Source organism: Anopheles stephensi, chromosome 3 (assembly GCF_013141755.1).
Source record: "Anopheles stephensi strain Indian chromosome 3, UCI_ANSTEP_V1.0, whole genome shotgun sequence".
NCBI lineage: Eukaryota > Metazoa > Arthropoda > Insecta > Diptera > Culicidae > Anopheles > Anopheles stephensi.
In genome coordinates this window covers 6,584,549-6,594,654 of record NC_050203.1, presented here as the reverse complement: position 1 = coordinate 6,594,654, position 10,106 = coordinate 6,584,549, and the positions used below count along the sequence as shown (strand labels likewise).

The following is a 10,106-nucleotide window of genomic DNA, read 5'->3' as shown; positions in this document are numbered from 1 at the left end:
CACATAGAATCCTAACCGCCCAGCATCCATTACGTCATCGTTCAGCACTACGGTTGAGAGCATTCGCAGCCTGACCTGGCCGGCCGCCATCATGGTTAAGGCGGAGCTACACACCGACGTGCCGTGCGCACACCGACAAAGGATCCCCCACAAGGACACGCGTTCCCCTCTTCAACTCTAGGGGAAAGATGAATATTTTATGTACTTTGGCCACCCACGCGGTTCCACAGGATTGTGTGGGATTGTGGGGAATGGCTTCTGTTTGCATCGAAATCCACCGACGGATCGGCCGACGCCAACGTGTCAACGGTGGAAAAATGGTTACAACCGAGTTGCAACGGGTAAATAATAAATAGTAATTCTCCTCTGCCAAGAGCTACTACAAAACTGTTGGCCGACTTTTTTTTTGTCCGTATGCTGTCCCACTGGACTTTCTTTTGAAACAAACATGCTGCAGGTGTTTTTGGCACTAAGCATTTTCATCCGGGACAATTTATGCAAAATGGTGCCCACAAGGGTGACGGGAATCCTTTCACTGGAACACACATACAAAACGAGCATTAAAACGATTTAGAAAAAAGGGACGAAAAAGCCTCGTTCGTACGCAAAAAAATCGTACCACGTTTGAGGTTAGCTGTTTTCGTCCACATCCGGAACGGGAAAGCCTTTCCGGTGTCGCATCCAATTATGGTTGCTTTTATGGTTGGAAAAAGTGTTGGCTGATGGCGTCCAATGACGTCAAACGAATGTGGAGAAGAGAAAGCTCTTCATGTGGTCTATATGGCTTATCACGGTCCATTTTTTTATATGTTTCATGGTAACAATTAGGTATTTTATATTATTTCAGATACTTTTGACCAATTCAAAACTTCTATTAATGACATTTTAAGCTTCACATCACTTTGACTCGTCAGAATTGCTTTGGTCCCCGTCTAGAACTTCCCTAGCCTTCCTCCAGAGTTATGTAAATGGATTAGCGTTTAATTACTTAACTTTTCACCTTATTGCTAACTCTAGAAAACACCAATTTTCCACCCAACCAAGCATCAGTAAAGCACATCAAAAACAAGTCAATAAAGTCCACAAAATGCTACAGCAGCATCGATTCTGTTTGGCTCAACTTTAGCGCCGATAAGCGACACCGCACCAGTGACCGCATGTAAACGGATTACCATTTTACAACGCTAGCGTCCCACCGCACGGCACTATGTTTGTGCATTAGTGCCACGAGCGTTCATCCAATAATCCTGGCGACAAATTAACCCATTTTCCCAAAGCTCAAGCCCGGCCCATAAAGTCCCGGCCATCTGATGCACCAGTTCCACCGTGTGCCCAGATGTGACATCAGTGAATCAGTGGAGTTGAACTATCCTGCTCTTTTTTTGTTTTGTTTTCTGGCTCGCCATTTGCCACAGACGAGAGCACGATAAGTGCGCTACACGTGTGAGAACCCCTTCCCACTGCATACAACGAGACTGTAAAAATCGATAAAAATACATTGTGGAATTTACAAAAAAAGGAGAGAAAAAAGATAATGCAGGCAGTGCAAATTTGTACTGCGTCTAAATGGCATTAAATGACGCAAGTGGATGTGATAGCACCCTTTTCATAACACTGCTAGCTGCGCTCTCGACAGATATTGGAGGTTAAAAAATCGATACATGAGGCACCAGACGAGGAAAGTGGGCGATTTTATGAAGATGAACGCGAAATCTGATTAGGAACGGAACTTTTACGGTTATAAATGTTGGACGAATTCTTTAAGGATGTAACATTAACATGAATAGGTATCTTAATGACATGCATGTTATGATTTCTTAGAATACATTGGTTTGATTAATTTATTAAACTGTTCGAATTTATTAATTTGCTGCAACTAGTCAAACTACTCATACTACAGCTTGTGGAAGCTTCTCCATTCAAAATACCCGTCCCGACGGACGAACCAATACTCGCAAACGCCTCTGAGAAATGGACTCTGTCCAAAACTGACGAAACATTCTTTGCCACGTTCGAGAGGGAGATGCTCAGAAGGATTTTTGGCCCCGTATGTCTGGAAGGACAATGGAGGAGCCGCTTTAATGACGAGCTCTACGAGCTGTACGAGAATGACACCGAACAACCCAGCCTGTAAAGTCCTTTTAGACCGTCCATACGGACAGAGGAGGCGTGGTAAACCCAAAGTGAGATGGAGTGATGGCGTTGCTACGTCCGCCAGAACGGCGTGGATAATCGATTGGCAGACGACGGCGCTGGACCCTGACAGCAGGCCAAGACCGTGGAGCGGTTGTAACGCCGGATAAATAAGTAAGTAAATCGAACTACTCAATATAGTTTTTCTTAACCTCCGTGTTGTACTACAACTTCTATTACCTTCGTCGCTGGTACTAGCATTACTACTACAACTACTACTTCTGATGCTGCTGCAACCTCTGTTACTGTTTCTACTATCTACTACTTCTAATACATTGAGTGCCGAGTAGACACTGAGGTCCACAGGTCATGTAACCGGGTTCACATCTTCTTCAGGGCGCAGCCGTAAAATTTTGAGACGTGAAACAGGAGCATAGGAATTGAGGCCCTTGCACGAAGCCATTTATACGAGAGTCTTTATGTATGGCCTTGTCTACTACTAAGACTTCTGGGATTCTCTGCCTGACGAGGCCCCTGGCGGCCGCCAATTCCGCTCATAGGTTAGTACGCTACTGACTTCAATAACTCCTTATGTTTCCCTCAGTTTCCTCTACTAACACTACTGATTTTCTCATGGAAAATGTACCGATAGGTAGCTGAAGTCATCTAAAACTTCACCTATCTCGGGTCAAAAGGAAACCCCATAGTAAGCCTACAGATGTCGGGTACCTACTACCAAAGGTTCATACTCATAGCCTCAGGAAACATCTCCACTCACTTATGGAAACATGAGCTCTATACGAAGATGTCTTGAAGTACTTCAAATGACTCACTAGATTAACATTTGTGTAGCGTATTAGATCTGGCTGGCTCTAGTGGGTTGGTTATGTCATGAGAAGAGCACCGGACGATCAAACCAGTCTTCTTAGATGGAGATTGAGATGGAGCGATGGCGCTAATGTATTCGCCAGCAAGGATGAAATGTTGGATTGCCCGACGGAGACTCTAGGCCGTAAGTGATGTCGAGGGCTTCTCTAGACCACGTTCGCCTGATAAGTTCCTTTCAACCTTTTCAACCAACTCTTCACTCTTAAACTTGTTTTCGTGAGCAACTTAAATTGCTCAAGCACATCGATCAAACCGTTCTCGCTCGCCATTACATCACATTCATTTGCTCAAAGATAATTCAATTAAACCACTTACGATTTAACCAACAACTCGCTATCCACCACAACGGGTGGATGAGTTCAGATTTATTGATACGACAAACATTGTGCTAGGTAAGTGCTTACCTTAAAAGCTTTTCCACTCCCTCCCGTCTTCGATAAGGAAAGCTCAGTAATCGGAACAAACAATTCCAACAGCAGTTTGCTACATTTGTTTTCGTACCGCACCATATGCTGTGTTGTGCTTCGGCCTGTTCACGAGCTTAGGATAGGCGTCGTGGCCAAGATAATCGCTACGACATCGCTTCTCCTGTGTGCCGTGCCGTGATAATTGATCCCATCCCGATACGGATCGATACGGAACCGGTGTGGCTCGGCGGGACGCGACACTTATCAGCCCGCGGTGTCGGGTCGCACTGATAAGCCATTTGAAGGAGCCGTTTTAATCTCCAACCGCGGATGTGATAGGCAATCGGTTACAAAAAGTCGGCCCGTTCCCGAACGGCTCGTGCAGTGATAATCGAGGTGACCGATCGGGTGCACGCAGAACACCGATTTCTTGTTTCGCCCTACAGACCCGGCATTGCTTCAAGCGCAAGGGTTAACGAGAGTATAAAAAAGCTGCCGCTGTTTGCCAAAAACTGTGCCGCTAGAGACTGCAGCAGTGCATCAAGCTAATTAACATGAAAGTGAGTAGCATGCAGGTGGTGTTTGATCACAAAGAGACGGCGCTGTAAGAGCTGTCAAAGCAAGCTCACGGTGACAGAACAGTGCTAGAACAAATCCTTCCTAGTCTTCCGTGATTGTTGGAGCAAAGTGTGTGGAGATACTTGAAGTGATACGACACACAACACTTAAAACGCGTCTTACAAATCACGGCTTAATGCTCGGTGTCGATAAGTGGATTAGCTGGTTCCCTTACAATATCTAAAGCTTCTTCCATATTTTGTGCCGTGAAAGCAATGCTTTGGATGACAAGCACGTCATCCTTCTCGGTTCTTAATTAATATACAGAGGGTTTGTACAAATTATTTGCCATTTATTGGAGCATGAATTTCATCTCCAGAAAAGCAGCAAAAAACAAACTAACAATAGTCATTCGGGTTCCGTATTCATTGGACCATGGACTCGGTTGGAGCATCAGCTCCTAGAACTATGATTTCCACATAGCTGATCCCCCCCCCAGTTTGGTCAGAGATGGAATTCGTTTTTGTTTTTCTTTCGTTGGGATGTCAAAAAAACACCACCACGAATCGATTCCAACACTATTTGCCTTGAAGACAGTACCAAACGCGGGGCCCAAGGCAGTTAAGTTCCCGTGCTGGTGCTGAAGCAAAAGTTGATCTTTCTCCTTTGCCGTTTCAAATCGTTTTCTTTTTTTTCTTTTTGGTTCCTTAACCATTTTGTACATAAGATTTTGCAGCCCTTGTCCCAAATAATTGAATTAAATTATCCACGCCCAATCGTTCACCGTGCTCCTGGGTTTTTCCCCTTTTCTTCGCAGCCTTCGATAACCTTTTTCTGTGTGCTGGGATTGGAGTTGCTGCTGCTGGCCAGTGTCACGCATGCCCACACAGAAGGGAAGGCCAGTGCGCAGGATTCGATTGAGGTGCCGCTTGTCATTGCCAAGGATAAATCGAAGCCCGACCAGCAGCATCCACCGTCGGACGAGGCTAAAACGGACGAGCGCGCCGGAAAAAGCGTAGTTGTGAACTGGAAGCTGGCCTGCAAACAGCTCTGCAGGTGAGTAGTCGTAGAAGTTGTGTGCGCTGCATGGCCGGGAGCAATCCTTGGCCAAAGGGCGTGTGTGTGTGTGTGTGTGTATGTGAGTGCGTGTGTTAGAAATAGTAGTGACCAGGAACGGAGCGAGTGTGATTTTTGCCGGATGATAAGCTGGTGTTGTCGAATGGGAAAAGTTGGACATCCGGAGGGAAAAGTCGTTCCATGTGTCAGTGTCCGTGTGCAAAATAATTCAAATTAGATAACACTCAACGCTTTATCCTTGGGCGGGATCCTACCGCTTCTGACGGCAAAGTGTGCAAAGTGTCCTAATACCGGGAAGCCAAGGCTGGGGATGATTGATCGCTTTTCATTTTGGCACGAAGTTGGTTCGGGCCTTGTTGAACTTTTACAGATTGAATGCTGTGTCAAAGTGTCTGGTGAGGCGGAAAAATTGATTGCTTCACCTTCTTTGTGGCGTAGAAAAGCCGACGGGATTACAACTGAATTGAAGTCTTTTCAAGTAAATATTTCACAAGACTCAGATGTACACTTGTGACGGTTTTTATTGAAATATTTCACTACCGATTGGTCTCGTTATCGGCCTTCAGGGCGGCAATTACGAGCACAATTTACTGGCTACCGGTAGCGGCAATAAAAATGATACAGACAACAACACCTGAACCACAGTGAAACGCACATCGTAACGCTTTACATTCCTTGCGCGATAAACGGACGTTTGGGATCGTCGAACAGCTTCTTAGAGTAGCTCTAGACGACCAGATAAAACTGACCCAATGACACGACGGATTTTGCGCATTTTTTTGGTCCTACACAGTGTCCTGCAAATAGTTTGCGAATGGGTCAACTACATCTCATGTCTCACCTTTCTATCTCCACAGTGCAGGGCTGGGCGGTCCCAGCTGCGGGTCAACATGGCTACGCACCAGCACTTCCAACTCACCCGACCTGCCCGTGGATAAGGACACCCTGGCTGGGGTGTGTCCTGCGCTGTGTGCCAATGGGTTAGGTAAGTAAAAGTGCCCGAGAGCACGTCAATTCCCCAATACAAGTATGCGTCAGAGCAATGGGACCACGGGTCAAAAGATCAGTCCCGCTGACGTCGGTCATCAGCTGGACGGATGGTTGTAAATCAATCCGTGACCGTGCCGTGGATCTGTTCCCGATTGCACCTTATAGTGTAGATCTCAGATCAGATAGGCAACGGCGCGTGATTGTGGTCAATATCTAAATCCCTTCCAATAATTGATCGCCTTTCTGGCCCGTCAGTTACACGGGCAAAATGGTGCAAAAATGTTGTGGCGAACGACAAAAAGGGGCTCGTCTGCAGGAAATCGATCAAAGGTTAGCTATCGCCAATGATAAGCAGGCTGGATAATATTCTGGAAGATTGGGCAATGGGGTTTACATTATCAATTCTAAAAAGTGGATTTCATTATAATGAAGCGATTAACCTCATAGCATTAAATCCTAGACTTCTTCTAGTCAACGTTATCTCGTTTGATCATTTATCCAGTGGATCAATTTGAAATTCGAGACTATAAAATCCGTCGGCACATATTCTAAGGTTTCAGAGACCAAACTGAGTCTATCTAGACTGATTTGATAGCTTTATAGGGATCTTCAGAACTGCTCGAAATTTTAACTGACCTTGTCTAAAAACTGATGAAATGTTCAGAATATTTGTGCTCAGTTTTAGTAATGAAGTTTTAGGACATCTTTCCTGGGCAATTCTTTTGATCGTTTTTTTTTTTTTGTAAAGTTTGAACCTTTGGCAATGACTTCGTAGGATTCATAACAAAGACTGGAGAACTATAAATCGTTTAATAGTATGCAATTTTTTCTTTGAGATGATATTACTTTCTAGGTTAGCTGAACACAAGGAACACAATTTTTCTTCTAATTTGATTCTAAAATAACCATGTAAATGGCTCAATTTTACAAATGAATTAGATATGGTCTCATGGGGTGTCGGACAATATCGGCTATGCTACAATCAGTACTTCGCTAGCACGTCATATCACTAGTCTAGCTTATTGTTGCTAATTGATTGATTGTTTTGATAAGTAATTTAGAATTTTTCTGCACTAAGCTTGTTTAAAATCAAGGCGATCCAGTGCCCAAGGGTTCACACGGCAGGACCGGGGTTTTCATCCCGTCCAGACCGCCTCTTCTCGTATGCAGGGTTGACTACCTTGATACGGGTAAAATTAAGTCACAGAAAGCCAAAAATGGCAGGCCGAGACCTTTCGAGGCTGTAATACCACCGAAGAGAAGAGAGAAGATTGTTTAAATGGTACTATAGTTAGCGACCCTTTCGTGTTGATTTCCATTGCTCTCGCTAAGTAAAGCTGTAGAGGATTCATAGACTCAGGATAGGGTCAAATAGTTCAGTCACAGTTGATCCTCTTTGGGTATTGTAAACTAGGAGCTTCAGGATATATGACCCACAGTTTTCGGTCCCGAAGTAGCACAGAAACGACCACGAAGCTACTCATTTCCGCATTTGTAGCGTGATATGCCTCGACAAAAAAGAAGAATCTTGGCGCTTGACACCGAAAGCGGTCTTGGTGGCCTTCAATCAGCTTCAGCAAGTTCTTCAGTGATATGAGCCTAACTGAAAAACGGCGTAAAATAACCGCTTTTGCCTTCTTCTTATCCCTTATCCTACAGGTGTTTCGAAATGTAGCTGCAAAAGTTACAAGCCGAAGGTACAGTTCAACCAAAACCTCATCTGCGAGGCGTTCTGTACCGTGGCCAACGTGCAGCTAGCCGGATGCAGCAGCTGCGAAGGAACGGTCGACCCCAGCCAGGGCACGCTCGGAGCGATGGGAGCGTACGAAACGACGACGCCCAACTGGGACGAGCTGTGTTCGATGTTTTGCAAGATGGGCGACGGCGGGACACTGTGCAACTGTGATTTGCCACCGTTCTTCTAGATCCCGGGCGGGGCAAATCACGCCGAAATATGATTTCGTTCAAAATACACAAACATTCCGTTTTCCTATACACACACACAGTACAAACCCAAAACAAAAGAGACCTCTTTTAATTTTCTTCCTTTAACGAGAGCGATAATGCTCGAACGCGGATAGACGGTCGGAACGGATGCATCAGTGAGCATGCGAAACATTATCATTACATATCGTGAGCTTGTGGTGCAGGTGTGGGTCACACCCCACCGGCAAGCTCGCACACACGTTCCTGCTTGTTTGAGTTCCTTGCGTCTGCTGTCTGATTTTAAACGACTAGGATAAGGTACCGTTTGGAGCGGGATAACTTCACCCGAAACCATGAAAAAATGACAAATATCACTCGAAAAGGGCTTCCAGGCGAATGAGTGGGAGATGAAAACCAAAAACAAAACAAAAACCGGACATGGTCAGCCATGTCCAAGCGAACGTAGTAAAGTGTAGCGGTCCGTCAAGATGGGTCAGACCACCCTAGCGTGTACATGTCTTGATCTAGTTAGGCATTTTTGTGTTACAAAGTTTTAGTCCCTTTTTTTCCGGCGCGCCATCAGCGACCGAAGCTGTACACGCCCCGGAGGTAGCAACAAGCAAGAAAAGCGTCACGGCGTACCACGGGCCACCGTTGCCCCACTGGCGTCTGCCTGACGTTGACTTCCCTTCCATGTGTCAATTTGTTTAGGATTAATTCTCTTACGAAACCTGCTTTCGAGCGCTGCCAGGATGCAGCGGAACCATTTTGATTACGATTACGAGCACGTTAGTCATCTCTGTTCAGAGCTGTGCTGAAGCTTACGGTTTCCCAGTTTTTGAAACTCAACACCCCCGTTTCCCCCTTTCCTGTCATCCCGTTTTATCCACACAAAACAAAATCCCCATACAAAGAAAAGCGCGATCATCGGAAGTAGAGATCATCTCATATCATCATTGAGTAAAACAAAATCATTGGAAGAAGAAGGAGAAATCATACAAAAAGTTTGACAATTTCTTTAAAAAAAAAAATCTTACGAAAGCACGCAAACTACAGAATTGCAGAAAATGCTGTGAAAGACAATAATAAATACCAAATAAACCATTTGGCATGAGAGAGTGTGGTGGGAGATTTGAACAAAAAAAAAACACAGTAAATGCATTAAACAAAAACCCAACTTTACAATTATGGCTAAATTAAATTGAAAAACAAAAACAAATATACACACACGCACACAAAAATAACAAACTTACACTAAAACGCTTTAACTGGATATCTAAATGTTGTAAATGTTTCCCTTATTCCGTGCCCGTGATACATACAAACTCGCAAAGAGTATATTGTGTGAAACTGCGCTTTGTTTGGTCGTCAGCGGGTTGCACAGAAGCGTAAAGCATTCAATCTCGATCTCGTTCTCATCAGACAGTATCTGGAGGATACTGGCGAAAAAACAAAAAACAGGCAAACTACCAACAGAGCCGGGTGCCGATTTCGCGCAACTGAAAATGTGTTTTGGTGTACATTATTCTAATCCGATAGGAGCATTCGATGTACGCAACAATACCAGCCTATGTGTATTACATTAGACAAAGCAAACCGCCCGCTACGGCAAACGGTCACAAAATGTTCGTTCTGTGGGTTTCAGATAACAGCAAAACCCTTTGAGCCGTTTCGTAGCATCGGGTATTGGTGTAGGCAATGTTTAAATAAATGTTTACACTGACTAACTTACGCGGAGAGTATGCTTTTAGTGTGTAAAGTTTCCGAAAAAAGTGGGATAAAGTTTAACCGAAAAGCTTATCAAGCTGCTACTAAATTGATATAAGAAAAAAATCTTAAGATTATTTAAAAAAAGACCCAGTCTACCCCAAACATGCTTAAGAAAACATAAGAGTAAGAAAAAAAACATCAGAAAATTGAACCAGAAACGCAACGGATAAATTCAAATGAAATAGTTGCACTTCTCACACATAGATGGCGCTCGCACAATACAGTGTGGAACACGTGTAATGGGACAGATGTTACAGTTGCATTCGAACGGAGCAATTTTTCATACAAAATTACACATTTAACGCATTTTTATGAACATTTGTAATTACACTAACTAAAAATAAATTTCTTTCCTCC

At 44.3% G+C, this 10,106-nt stretch overlaps 1 protein-coding gene across 1 annotated transcript; it reads left to right on the top strand.

The window, feature by feature from the left end:
- Positions 1–3,774: 3,774 nt before the first annotated feature.
- On the top strand, positions 3,775–9,710 carry LOC118510385. The gene is made up of 4 exons (XM_036052136.1): positions 3,775–3,988; positions 4,804–5,042; positions 5,921–6,048; positions 7,713–9,710. Exons 1-4 carry the CDS (start codon positions 3,983–3,985, stop codon positions 7,976–7,978), a joined length of 639 nt encoding a protein of 212 aa, XP_035908029.1. The 5' UTR covers positions 3,775–3,982; the 3' UTR covers positions 7,979–9,710.
- Positions 9,711–10,106: the final 396 nt, after the last annotated feature.

What these genes read in the sequence shown, in the direction of transcription:
- LOC118510385 (XM_036052136.1), top strand. An exon ending in GCCTGCAAACAGCTCTGCAG is followed by an intron (nt 5,043 to 5,920) that starts GTGAGTAGTCGT and finishes CTATCTCCACAG; the next exon opens with TGCAGGGCTGGGCGGTCCCA. An exon ending in GCTGTGTGCCAATGGGTTAG is followed by an intron (nt 6,049 to 7,712) that starts GTAAGTAAAAGT and finishes CTTATCCTACAG; the next exon opens with GTGTTTCGAAATGTAGCTGC.